Source organism: Cryptomeria japonica, chromosome 7 (assembly GCF_030272615.1).
Source record: "Cryptomeria japonica chromosome 7, Sugi_1.0, whole genome shotgun sequence".
NCBI classification, from domain to species: Eukaryota; Viridiplantae; Streptophyta; class Pinopsida; order Cupressales; family Cupressaceae; genus Cryptomeria; species Cryptomeria japonica.
This window is the reverse complement of record NC_081411.1, coordinates 531,165,581-531,184,372: the sequence shown is the minus strand read 5'-3', so window position 1 is coordinate 531,184,372 and position 18,792 is coordinate 531,165,581. Positions and strand designations below refer to the sequence as shown.

Genomic DNA, 18,792 nt, shown 5'->3' with positions numbered 1-18,792 from the left:
TGGTGGCTCCAAGTTTTAATACTACAACTAGATTACTGCAAACAAAAGTCCCCACAACCCAAGGCGGCCAAAGAGTGAGCATACTTTTAGTGCTAGAGCCAATACCACTACTTGTGGTTTTTCAAATGTCTCTGCATCTAATGTCAATGATGATCATGATGATGTGTTTGAAGACGCATATGATGCTGAAACCTAACTGTTGAACTTGGCATTATTTCTTTAATATTGAAGTTGAGCAATGAATATTTATATTTATCAAGACATTTAAACTCAATTCCTGCTTTTAGAACACACACCGGCTTTTGTACTGACCAACCCAAAATGAACCCAACCCCAAAAATATTTGTCAACTCCACTAACCCAACCTGCAAACCCAAACCAATATTTGAACCAGAACCAACAACATTGCTTGTAATTGAGATTGACCTGGTATACCAAAAGTATAAACGGAATTCAACTACTTGCAATTTAATTTGGTGCAGCGAAAGGTAATTTAGTTTTTTGTTTTGAAAACATATATAGCAGTCTAGGAGTGACAACCCTGGCACAGTCAAGGGGCAGCACCCCATGTGGGGTGTGGCGGCAACCAAAATTAAATGACTTCAAGACCATAGGGACCTTCATGGTGCATTAACCTTTTATGTTATTTGTTTTTTTCGTAAATTGTTTTATATTAAATGACTTTTTTGAAGTCTGCAAAAGATTTGTTCTTCCTCTTCCTATCTTCCTCTTTTTATGATTGAAATAGACCATTGACTAGCATATTTATCATTTTTTACAATGGGGCCTTGGTGGACCTCTCTTTCAGGTTTAAGCTTAGGGTTTCAGCTTTTTTTTCTTTTATTAAGTTACCAACTGTGGTCACCTTAACATCCCTAAGGCAATCAAGGAGCATCTGCACATCCCTGGGCTGTCCCAAGGATGGCAAGGCATCCCCAAAAGAAAAACCCAAGGAGAATATCCCAAGGAAGTCTCCTGCTTTGCATGGCCATCCCCCTTGGGGGTGGCACTTAGGGGGGTAGTGGGCAGGTGTTTCATACTCATCCCATGAAATAGGTGATTTTTCCAGGGACGTGCAAAATATCAAAAAGCAATTTCTGGAAAGGTCTTTTTTGACCAGCAGGAACAAAAAGTTATAAGTTTAACATATCATCCACAAATTGATGGCTAAATTGAAGTCATCAATAGATGCTTGGAAGCCTATTTGAGAATTAGTGCAAGATATAAACAAAGTAAATAGCAAATAGAATCCACATGACAAAATATTAGTATAACAGCATATGATTCAACAGTCGAAATGACCCCTTCTCAAAGTATTATACGCATATTGATCATTCATCCCTGAAAGATCTCAAAACATGATCCAAGAAATCCAGGATATCATCAGTATATTAAATGATAATTTGGTCATGGTTATAAATAGACTGAAGCAGCAAGCAGATCTGAATTACAGTTAAAGGAGCTATTACAGTTAAAGGAGCTTTGAGATTGGGGACATGATATTAAGATGTCAACCTATAAATAGAAAACATTAAAGAATAAAGGTAAGCTGAAACTTCGGCTTTCTATACCTATACTGAATCCATGCTAAGATAACTAAGGTAGTGTGAACATTAGATTTACCTAACAAACATAGAATAAATAACATATTGCGCGTACCATGCCTTGAAATAAATCTTGGAAGCAAGATTTGCATCTAAGTTTCCAAGACATCACCTGCATTTTTTTTCCAATTTGGGGATGCCCCGAGGACTTCCCCTATGCATCCCCACGTCCCCAAAATGTTCTGAAAACAAGGACGCCCATAAAACACTATGAAGACATCCCCAAGTTTCCCTAGAAAAAACAACATTCTAGCCCAAATAAAACTTACAAGTTGAAAGCAAGCATTTATGGAATAGAGAAATCGAGCGGTTTTTGCTAAATAGGAGGGGCTACTGAAGGAAACTGCTACACGGGAAGTGGAAGAGTTCATCAAAGAATTCTAACTTACAAAGAATTTAGGGACAAAATCTCCAAAGAGAGGAGTGGGGAGTGGAAGATATGCCCCCACAACATCATATATTTTATTAGTTGGTTCGTTTAAGTTCAAAGAAGCAGAAATTGCCAAAAATGCGCAATTAATCACCAAAAAGGTGAAACACCACTACTAGTATTTTTTCCCTAATATAATCATATTTTCTTTTTAAATTGTGATCAATGTTTGTTGACATATTTCTTCCTGTCTACACAATTAAATCATGTTTAAATTACACCATGCAATTTTCACAGTTTTCCAATGTTCTTTAATCTGTTGCACAATTTTTCTTTGTGATGAAGGTTTCAATATTTGACTTTATTCCACAAGACAGATTCAGCATTGTTATTTAAACTTTTGGCATAGTTAATAAGCCACCCATTATAGAACATTCACCATAAATTATAAACTTATAAGTATAATTTTTTAAATTCCAACTTTTAAAATAATTTATATATATTAAAATTATATAAATATTTATAATATATTTTGCGATATACAAATATTTTTAAAAAATATATTTACAGATTATGAGTATTATTTTTATTATATATATCAATATATATAGTAGGACTGGCTACTTATTTTTCGTTGTTTGTTTAAAATCACTATACCTTGTTTGCTAAGTTACCAGTTCGAGTTTAAGAATGTGAGCCGGTTCATGGGTTCGTGGGTTCGGGCAAAACCTTTTTTGCCATTTGGATTCGTGGGTTGGGTTCATCCGTACATCTATGTATGTATGTTTATATATATATATATATATATATATATATATATATATATATATATATATACATATATACATGTACATAATAACATATACATATATAAATATATACATATACATATACATACATATATATGTGTGTGTGTGTGTGTGTCTATTATATATATATATAGATACATATATGTATGCATATACATACAAAAATTTAAAGAAATATACAGAATTATAAAACTAAATACATTTGATAGTATGATACTTCATCATTAATCAATGCCAAATGCCAAGTAATAGTTCATAATTGAATTGAAAGATGGAACAATGCAGAATGGCAGAAAAAAAAGCAAAGGGCAATTGGAATGCCTGGGGCGAACTCGGCACAGTGCGGGGACCAAAACCGGCGAACCCGGTAACATAGCTTTTTTGGAAACCTCTTCTAGAGTTCATTGATATTCATTTTTTAGGTTAATTGTGAGCTACATGGAGATTAGGCTCTTTGCCATTGAGTAAATTTCATGTGAAGCATAATCATGGGATTTAAAGTTATTTAGGGGTTCATGGACACCAGTTTTTTGTTTGTATGTTAAGTGTTAGGGTTTTAGGATCTTATATGTTTCTAATATTCTTCTTGAAAGCCATAATGATTTTATTATATTAATATACATACTTATTAATTCAAAAAGGGAATAGAAAAATTAACAACAATCAAATCTAAAACTCTAAAAGTCAAGCAAATTTTGAATGATTGGAGACGTCTTAGAGCTTAGTTAAAAGCGGCAAAATTGTGAAAAATAGCATGCCCCATGAAGGTTTGTGTGGTTTCAAAGACTTTAATTTGGGTTTGGTGGCAAGGGTTGACCCTACCCTATATCACAAGGAGCATAGGGTGCTGCTACTCCCAGACCACCATGAGGGACACTACCCCTCGACTCCGATGAGGTGCAATGCCCCTCAACCATGTTAGGGGCTGCTACAATAGATCCCTACTCTCGTATATATTTTCTCTTTATATCTCGATACCATTAAAATGCCTTCAAAATAAAAAAACTGTTCTCTTTTTTTACGTTTTTCTGTGCTTTTTGATAGTCTGGATTTTTCTCAATTTTTTGCAATTTTTTTAAAAAAATTATAATTTTGGTTTGCTAATTTTTTCGCCAAAAGATTTTTGCTGCTATGGGTTAAACTGACTATTCATGTTCACTTAATTAATTAAAATGATTAGTATATAGGCTCCTCTTCTCTTGAGTTCAGTCAGCAGACATAATGTCAAACAGTTTGCATACCTGAATAAATGTATGGTTTACTTGTAAGGATTAGGTGTCTTCAGTTTGCAAATCAGTTATCATCCAACAATTACAATACTTGATATTCATAACAACTGTTAAAAGGCATTATCAAACAATTCGATAACTGAAATCTGTACTAGGCATTTCATGCATTAATTTGCTGTCAAAGGCACATTTACATTTCACAATGTTCTGACCTGTTACAGTCTCTATTAAGTTTGGAGATAAAAGAAATGCAATCCAAAATGGTCAAAACAGCAACAAATGAGATGATATGCTTTCCATGCCAAATCTGATCAGTTTTGGGGAGTCGACAAGGGCAACAAATTTGTTTGTTTGCAGCCATACCCACTGTTAATGCTCAGAAATATGTATTTCTCACTCTGCAGAAATTGTAATGCAGCGAAAGTAGAGTTTCCATATACATACATATGACTGCAATTGCATTCCCTTCACCATTGGCTTAACATCCTTTACTCTAAAAAGAAAATAAGGATATACAGTAGGAATCTCAATCACAAGCTTGCCTTCGCCGACCCAAGTAACAGAGCATTCTCATGCCTTCAAAGGAATTATGTCTGCTGCTCTTTCCACACCCTGTGCCATGTCTAGCCAAGAAGTTCATTACTGACCCCAGTTCTGGCCAAACAGTGACAAGAATTGCCACATCGACCTATTCTTCTCACACCATACATCCCAGCAAACAGACACGCCAAGCTTCAGCCAGATAGTCAAGATCACCTCACACGACTTCATTTATTACGATGCATGTAAGTCAACCCCCTTTGTGCCACGTCCAACTACCGCTCCCTTCCTTGAGCAATCGCTTGATATCTTAGGAGTTTACAAACTCCATGCAAACCTCAAATGAAGCCAAATCTCATAAGCTGATATTATAAGATTATTTGCTTTCACTTGCCTTTTGCACTTTGTCTTATTTGTGGCATTCAGCATGTGGGCCACCACCTGCATTGCCTTTTTTCCAAAAACTTAACCCTTCAACTCAAATTGACTCTTTTTCTATGATGTAGTGTTGTGGATATGGGGGACCCACTAGGCTAATGTTCAACTTCTAATGTCTCCACATCAATCAGACAAAACTTAACACCTTATTTTGATTTAAAAATCCAGCGTCCAGCAAATGAGAAAGAAAAAAGTGACTAGAAATTAAGGATTATAATATTCAACATTAACAACTAATCATTTCACCTTTCTAGAAAGATTCTGAAATACCCTCACAATAAGCAAGAACCTTCAATGGATAAACTTGTGAATCTCCTTATTAAGCACATTCTAAAACTCTAGATGAGCTACACCGCATTGACCAGGGAATATCTCTAACCACCATAGCCTACCTTCTTCAAGAGGGTTTCCATCCTCTAGAAGGCTGAGACATACCAAGTTCAATCTCCCAAACCCACAAGGCTTCACTAAAGACAAATAACATATATATTATTCTACATTATGCCAAATGAGCCCTTGAATTGCCTTTTATACTTTTTTCCTGCCAAACTTCCGAAAAGCACAATTTGAAAGTCACTTTTTTAATTAAAACAATAAAACTCCATTTTAGCTCCAAAATACCTTTTTAATAATATAATGATAATTTTAATATGCAAGGTCCCTGTTTTATGCGTCCATGATTTAAAAAAATTCATCTTGGTTCCAATGAGCTATAACACTAAAGTGCTTTTAAAATATTTTAATAAAATTTAAGCAATCTGAGTAAAATAATTAAAATAAAGCCATTAATGCACCCATTTTGCAGAAACTGCCAGAAATAATCAAAATTGAAATCCAACTGCATTGGAGTGATCCCAATAATGGAAAAATGAGAAACGAAACCAACCAGGTGACTAACTATAAATAGACGCTCTCACCAAGATTCTTGGAGAACATACTAGAAACCAGAGTTCACTTCGGAAAGTAGCATAAGTGTCCTCAAGATTAATTGAGCTCAATGGCAACATCAAATGACCCATCGAACAAGACAAACAACCTCTAAGAAGGTTAAAGGCAACTGCAATTCTTGAGAACCCTAAAATGTGGACATTACACATTCCAATATATTCTTTATTCTTATTTATTTGCTACAAGAAGCTGAGTCCTCTATGAATACTTGTGGGTACTAGAATGCTTGTTGTATTTGTTCATTATTTTCTGCACTTAAATCTTTAGACCCCTTCAAATTTCAAGAATATGATGGAAAAGGTATGAATTCTATTTTATCATTTTCAATGATTTAATAATAATTGTAAATCCATTTTGAAGCATGTTGATTGTCGTTGCAGGTTCAACATGTAGAAATTTATTAAAAAATGGGAACATGCGTATCTTATTGTTTTAGACTATGTTTCATGGGGACACGTCACCAGGTCTCGTACCCGTACTAGGGATGGTATGGGGATATGGGGACATTTTTTTCCCATACCGGTTGGGTATTTCTAGATTCAAGACACCTACTTAAGATTGTGGAACAAAAGAAAAACAATTATGTATCCACCACCATAGTGAAAGTTAGAAATTGCTTTTGGTTGTTCTTAAGAACCTTTGAATACGTTCTGATTGTTTTTTATTAAGGATCAAATGGATTTTAAAGGGACACAAAACCTAATTACAAAACGCTGTCATCAGCATAATAGTAAAAAGGTAGCCATCCAACAACAAAAAACACAGAAAGGAAAAACCAACAAAAGAGACCTAATTAAGATTCTTAAGGCCTCAGCAGCTTCAGCTCCCAGCTGGGTCATATTCATAGCAATTTTCTTGAATTCCTAGATCTCTTGGGCAGGCTGCTCTGTAACCCTCTTGAGGTTGCCACGGGTCCACTTGCATGGGCCCAAATCCTCATCCATCAGCTATTTACCTTTATCCTTAATGTCCACATCCACCACCTGATTCTGATTCTGGTACCTTTTGTCAAGTCTGTCAACCATAGTGTTGATGCTTTTTGCACTGCTCTTGACAACCTTGTGGCTGATGGCAACTAGAGTGGTACGATTGTCATTAATGTGGTTCATTTTTTTCTCCAGACCCATGATTCTACCCTCATAATCCAATTTCATGGTCTCAACTCTCAACATCCTTGACAGCTTTCTTAAGTGAGGCAACCAAATTTCTACCTGCATTTTCATCTCAGGGGGGCTTCCTATTCTCCTGTCTGTTGGAAAGAGATTGCAGTTTGAGCTTGATATTCTTAATCTCATGGAACACCCACTTGTTCATACGGAAAGAATCAACAGTCGTATTCCTTACAATGCCTAACAGATCATTAGGTCTTTCTTGCTCCAAATTTAGAAGGGGGGAATCAACATTCAAATCTCGAAGAAAAGAGGTTCTCCCCTCACGATTTGTATCAGGCATGGAATCCCCCGAATCACTATGAATAGACAGATTTGTCTCCTCCTTCCCCGCCAAAACAAGGGAAACCCTTTTCTTGTTCACAATTTTCTTTCTGGCCCTAGGGCCCTTTCCCTCCCTAGCTAAAGAGGCATAATCAGAATCATCATCCGTGCCCCAGTCATCCCCTTTTGAGTACAACCTATCAGACCCCTCATCCTTAAACCCCATGGAATCCTCGGGCGAAGTAGTGGGAGTATTAGCAAACGAGGAGGGCAAAGCTTTACAATGCTCAAAAATAAGAAGCATAAACCCCACATGAAGAACGAGACTTTTAGGATTCTTCCTATGATCTTTAATACTAGAATCTAACGACCAAAGATAAAAAGGGAAAGAGATTTTGCTCTTATACCTAAAATGGTTAAGAAGAACAAAGTGATGGCCTACATCCTAGTGAAACGACCATCCAAACAAAAGTATTGCATGAGTACCTTAAGGACCGCCGCCCACAGTTTGATGGAGCTAGTGTCATGCCCGCCTTTCGAACTCTTCACCAATTTGTTCTTCTCCTTTCCTTTCGAAAAATTCTTGGTAGCAACTTTAGCGAACTTTTTGTCTTTGAAAAATTTGACACCGTCCATACACAAGCCAGTCATTTCGGCAATAACCGCCTCTATAATTTCAAACTTGTGACCCACCAGAGTAAATACTACCATTCTCCCAACTCTTAGCAAACAAAGCAGTGACCATGGGATCAAAACCATGGAGTCTCCCCAAAAAGAGTCTAACACCCCCCTTGTCAAGGATTCTCCAAATGGTCATATTCTTCTTCAGTTCATAACAATTCATGGGTTCCAATTGCATCCTGTCGCCACCTATAGTTCAAGCTCTGCGCAAGACCTCCACTAACCAAAGACACCAGCACACAATCACAAGACCCAAGCTGAGAATAACCCAAAAAGCGTGTGAAATACAATTCAAATTATCACTAATCTCTGCCAAAATCTTCCACCTCGTCATCAGCAAATGCTCCATTAGCACAAACTTAGAAGGCATTCCCATCAAAGTTAAGTAAGCCTAGTAGGACACGTGTGTAGCCTATCATAGGCCACCAATTGGCCAACATCCTCCAGAACTCGATCACCCTCATTCCAAAAAATGATTTTGTCACTTTTAACGCCATAATTACCAAAAAGGTCAGCAACCCCATTCCCTTCTCTATTGATATGGGAAATAAAACATTTCTCAAAGGACCATAAAATATCTATGAAGTCCTCAATCCAATAAGAAATTGACCATGAAGGCTTTTGATTCACTTTAATCATTGGATAATATTATTAGTATTGCCCTATATTCACACATGGGTGCAGTTCTGACTGTGATTGTTACATTCCATTAAAATTCAGTGCTGTTCTACAGATGTGAACAGTTTTCATCATTTTAAACATGGACAATATTCTATTGGAGATCAATGCTAAATGAAACAGTGTGAAAAATAGATTTGCACTATAATAATGTACGTTGTATCAAAAATCCAACAATAGGAAGTGACATCCACCAAAACATAATTGAATATAAATTTTGTTAGATGTTGTAGTTGCAACTCCCCGGCTGGGTATGCATGCAAAATGTGCAATCATAAAAAAGCATTTGAATTGTTTGATAGAATGCCTCAATGAACTTTGCTTTCATGGAAGACCGTAATTGCAGGATATTCACTAAAAAGATTTGTCAAAAAGGCTTCAGAAAATTTCAAAAAAATGTAATTTGCAAGTATAAAGTTGAATTCAACAATAGCCAGCATCCTTGCTGTCTATTCCAAAATACTACATGTGAATTCTCAATTCAAGTCTAATGCTATGTATTAAGATTCTACAATGTCTATGATGAATGTTTTATCATTGTTATGATATGCATATTTGAAATCTCTCTATATTTTTAAATATCCACCTATTTTTTAACAGTTGTCCCCTAAAAAATGGCCCAAAAGTACCCCCAAACGAGAAACACATCCCACCATCCCCGGTCGTCCCCATCCCAGAAACTTGATGGAGGTTTGAGATGATATTTAGAATCCAAATGGCTCAAGGAAAATGCATTGCAAGAGTATACAAGAGAGCATTATAATTGCATACCACATGAAGCAATCAGCGGCAACTCTGGATGCCTCACAATAGAACGAATGCTTCCAGAACATTTTCCCTTGAAGGAACCGAGTATCTTTCCTGCAAAATCATGCCAACATTCATTAATAGTAAAGTTTGAATTTCAATAGCACCACCTATATACAGATTACCAATATTTAACTTGTATTAAATTGTCAAAAAGACTTGAATTTGTTCATTGTAACTGCATATCAATAACCACGCATAACAAAATCAACAACATCACAACAAAAGAAGACATATTTTAGCAAACAGTTCTCAAAATAGGGAACATTCTCTTAAAATTGTTATTTTGAAATTTCAGTATGCATATGATTAGTTTTAGCATTATGGTCAAATATGGGATGGTGCTTATGGAACAAACACATATTAGTGGGTCACCAGCTTGAAGATGCCAGCCTAGGTTGTAGCTAGCCTTGAAGGATTGACATAGTAATACCAGTCAATTAATGGCTAGGTGGAACCAACTGCAAGGACTGCATCTGCTGACATGAAAAACATTAAACAGCTCACAAAGCCTTGCGACCATAACCTTTGGAAGTGTAACCACCATGGTGTCAGAAATTTGGAAGATGAAATCAGCATAGAAATGGTCTCTTAGTAGGCCAACCCACAGAGAAGTGCACCACATCAGTATTGTTTATATTGTAAATCAGATAGAAAATCCTTGAACGTTTGATTGGATTAGAAGACCTATAAATAGTTGGATTTTGCATGTTAACAGGTTTCATATAATTCTTGTTAGTAGTATATTCTTTGGAAATCTTATATGCAGTTTTTTTCTGGAGGACGCTTTTTCAATTATTACAGACTCCTGAAGTTTAGTCTCTAACTATATTCTTCTGGTCAAACAATTTTGTGGAAATGGAGAGGGCACATGCTGGAGAAATCAGCACAGCAGATATAATGAGATAGAGTTATGTATTTCTTAAAGATAGACGATCAAAGGTAGATGGTGCAAATGAGCAAAGTAAAATGAAGTGTATCTTAGAATGTCAGCTTTATGAATCCTGTATAGCATAGACAACCCATTAAGGCTCCAATTTATATCACCAGTGCCTTGTGCTCAGCACATTTTTCAAGCCCAATATATCACTTGGAAGTCACAATGACCAAAACTTTTGGAAGACAATTAATTTGTAAGTATATCTTGAATAAGGCAAAAATTTCAAATAATACACTGTGAATCAATATCAAAGTAATGCACACACTGTAGAATTATTCTCACTGTTGCCTAATTCTTGTCAACCAGCATAATCATTGCCTCAAGCTATTCAGACCATTGTGGAGGTTCATATTTAAAAGATTGCAAAGAAGGAATCCGTTGTTTTAGAAACACAACAGGCAAGGTCGGCTTGTCTTGTAGGGGTAAAGTTGCAACAAATAACAATGTGTGTAACCAATAATTTGTTTCATACTAACTTTTGTCACTACCAAGATCAGATAGCATCCAACAACAAGAACTAGAATATAAATTAAACCTAAAAAGAATTTGATATATTTTAATGAGATATGAAAGTAAATTCCTTTTCATTACTGTAGTGCACAAAATGCCTTTGTTATAATTTGTTAATATGGTTGTACCCAACTATGTAGTATTTATTTGTCAACTTGTGGACAGTAGTTAGGACTCAGGAGTTACTTATTAGTAGTTGTCAGTGGTTGGGTTCTGCTTGGCAACTGTTGGGTACTTTAATTAGGCTTCCCATAGTCAAGGAAAGTAGTCTAATCCTTGACTAACCATCCCTGATATACTTGTGTAAGTATTTCACATGAATAAATTCATTCTTTTGTTACTCTATCTGATATACATTGTTATTCATATTCATTTATGCAAGTACTAGTCTTATCAAATAAAGGAGTAAACAATGGTGCCATTGCCTTAAAAGAAATCAAGTCCAATTTCAGACATTAATGCCCTTACACCCCAAAAAAGGGGGTAAGAGACCACAACGCGGTCAAGCCCAAGAGATCAGATGGTCTCTGTGACTGGAGGAGCAAAGAAAACAACAAAGAAGAATACATGAAGAAAACTCATTAGTACAATGACATCATCGCAACTAAGATGGAAGTTGGAGCAAAATCCTAAGCGTTAGTTAGAGTCTAGTCAAGAACATATACACAATAACATCCAGCTGACTACAAACAACCAAGAGCATACTAAGGAAGACTAGCTGGAGGTTGCAAGGCAATTCCCCCTTTCCAAAAAAGCATGTGTCAATCTTGCAAATCAAATTTAGTTGGACGGAATGATAGAATCTTTCGAGAGTGAGATGGAGTCTAAGGCCTTCTTGGTAGACAATAGGTGGGAAGTGCATTAGAGCAATCTTTGAGGCATCAAAAAAATGTTCATCAAAGACAAACATGAGCACAAGACACCCGAATTGAGGGTTGGAGTGGGAAGAAGAGAACTTGAAGGTGGAATGAGTGGTATCTAGATTACTGAGGTCTCTAGAAGGATCAAGGGTTTGGGCGTGTCTAGAAGTGCTCAAGGAACAAAGGAACATCCCAACAAGAACTTCTTGATGAGAAGGTTTCAAATACTGCAATCACATCAAGCAATGGTGACCCCTCTAGCAAGTCCAAATGTCAAAGGGGTAGAAACTACCAAAATCCAATGGAGATGGATCCAAAGACCCCATAAGGCATTGCAAAACCTATATTACCATATGGATAACAAATCGGCAAACAAACTAAAGATATCGGTTGAGATGTTTACTAGCCACATTGCAAGGAGTGCTGATAAATTGGTACGCAGATATTCTTGATACCAAGAAAGTAAGTGGGAAAGAGTAAAGAAAGAATTCAAACCTGAGTTCAAATTATTGAAGGATGATGATGAGATTATCACAAAAATTTAACAATACTTGACAAAAGTAAGCATGAAAATGTTCAAGCATATAACAAGTGGCTCAAGGAGTTACTAAACAAATTGGAAAAGAAACCAAAAATGGGCCAACGAAGTGATGGTTTATTTTAAGTTTAGTAAGAGTACCTTCGAAGGAAGACAAACATAGTACCTCCCTCATCATATCAGGATGCATACAATCAGGCCATGGACATAAAACTGAAGACAAGACATCCTCTTGTTCAAACAGAAGTGAAGACGATTCTTATTCAGGTGATAATAAATAAAGATCAATATAGACTCTTCAAAGAGACATGTCAAGAATGATGAAATACAAAAGGAAATGAAATATGGCAAACAAGTTTGGTGTATTAACTGTAAAATAAGTCACACCAAAACTAATTGTCCTAAAATGTTATTTTGTGATATATGCCAAATGCAGGCCAGCCAATTAACGATTAGCCCTACAATTTGGAAAGTAAAAGTACACAAGTACTCTTCACTAAAGAAGAGCTGTCCACTCCACTAAAGACACAAAATAACAAGAACATTTCTCCCAAGTGTTGTTCTTCAAAAGACTATGCTGCTCAGACTATGAACTAGTACCTACCCTCTATCAGCTTGAGTGAACTGTCAGCTGGTCAGTTTTTCCAACTGGGTCCCTTGAATTTCATCATTCTATTGCTGGAAAATAGCTTTGAAGGCATTGGAATTGTTTATCTGATTTTTAACTTAATGTTAGTTTTTTCCTCTTTGTGCACAGGTGCTTTAGAGCTTGTCCTCCACTTAATTTGTCTATCTTGTTGCCAGGGACTCGGTTCATAAATCAAAGGTCTACATGCTTTACTATTATACCAACTCTCTTCCTGCCTCAAAGACTGTTCAGAAACTTAAGCGCATTCTTGTATGTCTATTATGGGGGTGGGTGTGAGAGGAAGACTCTATCAAGATTCAAGATGACCATGCTTGTGTAAATCCAATGGCAAAAGGGATAGTTTTATAATAAATGGGTTGCTCCCATTCAAATTCATGCATTTCCAAAAAATAATTCTATCTAAAATAGGATTTTCCAGGTCAATGTTGATGCAGATATTGGCATAGCTTAACACTCCATATTTTGAAATAGCAAAAAAAAATTATCCTGGGTACAGTATGTTTGTGTATGGCGGCATTATTGCACCACCACTCTTCAAATTTGATGAGCTCTAAGTCTAGTGGAGCTTCAAGAAGTTAATCCTGCTGGAATGCTGGTGAGGTTTTGAACTGTTGCATGTTTGAATCTGAGAAAGTTGTGTGCCTACCAATCTGTGTCAAAGACACTGGTCCAAGTGGAGGATTGGATGCACTTGTTAGTTGTAACACCTAGTAATCATTGTAGATGTAGATGAAAACCAAGGTGGAAATAGTAATTTATATCATTGTTTCACGTTTTCCTTATCATTTAGGGCATGATCAATGACTCGTTGAGGGTGAAAAGGGTCATTCAAATCTAGTTTGTGATCAAATTCCTTGTATAAGTCCAAGGTAAGGTTACAGAGTTTTTGTCAAAGGGTTTTTGTCAAACAAACCCTAGCTGGAAAGAAACGTTTAGCTCTGAAAAAAACATTGAACAAATCCATTCCAACAATTCCCAAACCAGATTCAGTCACAAGATTAATTTACAACTAACAACCCCCAACTAAAACAGAAAAAATCATTAGTAGACAGTACTTAACTAGATTAACGTCTCAAATCACCTTTACAACCTACAATCCCAACACTATGATTAGAAGAACTGTTACACAAGAAAAGAATTGGTTGGGTAGGCTTGTTCTTTGCAAAAAGAGAAAGGCATTATTAATACCAACCACAAACACTTAACACTGACAAGATAATCTTGACAGTCTTAATACCTTCACACTATCTCATCAACTTTAATATAGAAGCCCAAATTGTCACAATCACAATAGCAAATAATCTTTCACAGAAGCCAGTACTTCACTGAGACAGTCATCAATTATAACGTTATAGAGTTCAAAAAAACGCTGTTTAAAGCATTTTTGGGTGTGTGTTGTCTTTGCCCACCTGTGGGAGCACTTGGGATCTTTTGGGAGTGTCTTGGGAGCATCCCAGCCACCCTGGCTTCTCTGTGGGTACCCTGTCTCCCAGGATGCTCCCATTGCCACTCCTGAACCCAGCCCGAATGGGTATGGGAACAGGATCCAGACCCAAAAAACCCAGAAACATTGAATCCAATAGAATTTTTAACCCATCAATTAGTTCTAACATTGATGATTATGCTAGAATTTCAATAAAGACTAAATTTAGATAAATTATATAATACCTGTCCGCATGTCAAAGGAAGCCATATCACCAGATCCGGTTCCTACATAAACTGTATATCCATCTAGATCTTCTTCCACAACTTTGATTGGGTGCTCTTGAAAGCTAAAAGAAAGAGTAGGCCTTCTTTGTGCAGCTATATCATAGAGGCGCACCTGCAGGTGCAACATATGTTATCAAAAGGGAAAATATTGTAGTTCCATACAGGAAATGATGAAACAATTTATTTTTTATTTCAGACAAGATTGACATATTTTAAGGTCGTGCGTGATATGATATTAAATTGTCATTTATGTCTCATACGTGAACGCACCAAATATGATATATGATATATCACATGTCCAAAAATCAAATGCTGAGTTAAACATGTCAAGGTTGTACAAAGTACAAACAGCTACATATTAATAACATGCATGCCACAAGACAAAACATAACTGCAAACTAATTTTAGCATTTGCAAGACATTTCTGCTGAAGTGCTTGCGTTTACACCGTCAATGGCATCTAGGTAGACCAATAGTGTACTAAATGGTTGATGAATGTACAGATTGTATAAAGTGTCAAACAACAAGCACAATGAGTTTTCCTTTCAAAATGAAAAGAGACTAGTTTTTTTGAGATCTCGGTCACTCAAAACCGGCACATGCTAATGTCTTTGTCCATCCAGAATGTTAACTTAAGAATGTCTTTGTCCATCCAGAATGTTAACTTAAGAATGACATGGCAAAAAATCAATTTTTTATTACTTACAAAACATACGTTCATGATTCTTTAAATTAGTTATTCGTTGCTCCCAGACCTACTCATGATTTAAACTTGCAACTGCACATTAGCTAAAATGGAAAATCAATCTGAGAAGGTAATGAAGACAACATACCTCATGCTGGCAAGTACCAATCACAATCTTCCGGTGGTCGTCTTTATTTAAAAAAGTAACTGCAGTGACCCATGTTGGAGCGAATAGATCCATACTGTTTCGTGGAGGCTTTGCAAAAAATAATTCAAGATTTGTCACTGGACACATTTTATCATTCATTTTTAAGCATACTTGGATGCATCAAAATACACAGTTTATTGAATTCACCTTAAAAACAGCAGGACGATACATGTAAACATAAAAAATGGACATACCGCTTTTGCAGTCCACAGCTTGGTTGCTTTTTCCAGATCCCAAGTGTTCACTTCAATGCCTTTTCTGAATTCACAGCCAATGAAAAGTTAGCATCAAAAACATAGAAGGGGAAAAAACCATTCACCAAATCAAAATGAAAATACCTGATCCAATTTGGAGTTGCATTTAGATCAAAAGGCCCAAAAGAAAAAATCAATCATTAACTTTCAAGTGAGATTTGCCATTCTTTTGCTTCAACTAGGCCATTAATTTATACAAGCAAGCAAATGATACAGGACTTACCCTCCACAGGCAACATATTTCTCACTTCCATCAACCTGGCAACATGATACACTCCCAGATCCACATATTTTCCAGCCACGTGGAGAATCAAGTAGAATGGAAATTGCATGTGAATGTTCTTCTTCAAAGGATCTAATAATAGCATTCCCTTTCTCAGTGCACACAAAAAATTTGTTTGAGCTGCACATTAAAATTCAAAGGAATACATCTGAGGCCACGATGCTTAATATAATAGCATTATGTTCACTACAATAAATTTTGTTAGAAATTAGGATCTTAGGATACTAATCATTATAAACAAGATATAAAATAAATGAAATGAGAATCATACATGCATAAATGTACACATTACACAAGATATACATGGGGAAAACCCTTTCGGGTAAAAAACCCCATAAAGCATCATTTAATTAAAACACTTACAAATATAGTCTATCATAAAATAGACATGAACCTGGGGACACTCCTCCAATACTTCCACATGGCCAATAATACCTCATATGCATAGTGATACAACTCACCATAAAGCTCCAAATTCTCACACCTCTCAAATGAGAGAGAACCTCCTTAAATATAGGAGGAAGGGTGACTTAACTAGTCACACCTTTTCAATAACCCCCATTCATAAATAATTAATAATCTAATAGTTATTAGATTATAATTATTTTAAATGGGATATGCTTATAAAGCATATAATATATAAGGTTTTATAACCTTATATTAGAACATTATATATAAATGTTATAAGGATGTGATCCCTAATAACATTATGTTCTAACAGTCCCCCTTAATGTTAATAGGGGATCACATGTCAATTTCCATAGAAGAAAAAATGAAGCACCCCAATAACGTAGGTCTTCTTTGATAGTAATAAATAGGGACACAAATATATGCCAACATGAAGATCATGCATTCTAGACTACATGAAATTCATCTTGTCATAATTTACAATCCCAGTGTTTTAAAAATGATGCTGTGAGGTCTTAAAAAATTATATTGGAGCCGCGGTCCCCTCAAATTAGCCTCTCCCCAGGTTCATTACATAGTGCCCGTAGGTCTTAATACAATGCTTTTACAAGTGGAAGATTTACAAGGAGAAGAATTTACAAATGCCCATAAGACTTAAGCACAAATGTGCCTATAGGACTTACTAATGCCTACCTGCAAAAATTAAAAACAAAAAGGACTTACATATGCCTATCTGCAGGCTTAAAGGACTTACTAATGCTTATATAGGTCTTATTTCATACCTATTAGAACATATGCCTACCCGTAGGATTTTAAAAAATAAAGGATTTAGCCACTAGGTGGTGTCATTGACATGCACACTCCCCCTCAATGGCATCACCTAAGGCCAAGCATTATTTGAATTTGGAGCATATAATGCCTAACGGTCTTATGCCTATTAGGTCTTAAATCTAGGATTTAGCCACTAGGTGGTGTCATGTACACTCCCCCTTAATGGCATCACCTCAAAGCCAATCACTGCATAGAGGATTTCAAAGTGATGGCTAAAATTATAATATATAGTATGTACTCATGATCTTCAAAGTGTCTTTATTATAGAATGATTTCACTTGAGTGAGGTGCCCATGATCCTCAAGGTGCCTTTATTATAGAATGCTTTCATTTGAGTGAGGTGCCCATGATCTTCAAGGTGCCTTTATTATAGAATGCTTTCACTTGAGTGAGGTGCCCATGATCTTCAAGGTGCCTTTATTATAGAATGCTTTCACTTGAGTGAGGTGCCCATGATCTTCAATGTTCATTTTGATCTTTAGAAATGATATTCTCTAGAAAGAGTAAAGTAACTTCAAGTAATATGGTACTTTCATATGTATCCAAATGGAACTCTTCCATAAATCTTCAAGGCCATATTGATTCTTTAAGAGCTACATTCATATTTTGTCCATTTGATTCAAAGACACATAGAAGATAGTCTTCTTATTGAAGTATTGCAGCATCCATGTAATAGCACTTGCACAATATGTTTTGAAGGCATAACCTCGCCATAGAAGAAACAATATAGTTAGTAACATAGTAATCAACTTCATTTTTGGTGCAAAGAAAGAACATAATATTATTTTTGTCATTTTCCAAAGATCATATAATATTCCTTATAAAAATATAGTCCAATGATTGGTAGAAAGGAGATCAACATATATTTTCATGAGAATTAATTTGTTGTCTTGTTTAAAATACAAAAGTAGACATGCTACTACATATAGTAATGATCCATAAAAAATTAGGCAACGGGTGAGCTATCCTTTCTAGGTTTGCTCCCCAAACAGTTTATAAGGGCGATAGTCACCCATTATAAATAGTATGATTGAAAAAAAATGGATCAAATATAGAATAGAATAACAAATCACTTGGATCTCCAAAAAAGGATGCTAATGAGAAATTTTTAAATTTACATATGCATATTTAATAGCCTTTATATTTCGTAGGTAAATATTTTATCCTCTATCTATAGATGATAATTGTGATAATTTGATAGTAAATCATTCGTACATCAAACATAGTACAAGTAGGAATATCCTCAATATTAATATAATTCATATCCTTCATCAAATACTACAAAAATAAGTTTAGATAATTCATGATGTTCCTTCCTTTATTCCTACTAGTTCATATGTGACTTTTTGTGATGCGCTTAAAGGACTAATATAAATAAT

General features: G+C 35.7%; 1 protein-coding gene across 1 annotated transcript in view; it reads right to left on the bottom strand.

The window, feature by feature from the left end:
• The window catches only part of LOC131031111 (uncharacterized), a 125,450-nt gene that overhangs the window by 90,120 nt on the left and 16,538 nt on the right, over positions 1-18,792 (bottom strand). Inside the window, exons 5-9 of the mRNA XM_057962144.2 lie at positions 16,115-16,294; positions 15,832-15,895; positions 15,578-15,685; positions 14,703-14,856; positions 9,502-9,591 (exon numbers count right to left, since the gene is read on the bottom strand). Coding sequence (XP_057818127.1) covers positions 9,502-9,591; positions 14,703-14,856; positions 15,578-15,685; positions 15,832-15,895; positions 16,115-16,294 — 596 coding nt within the window. The remainder of the gene's footprint in view (positions 1-9,501; positions 9,592-14,702; positions 14,857-15,577; positions 15,686-15,831; positions 15,896-16,114; positions 16,295-18,792) is intronic.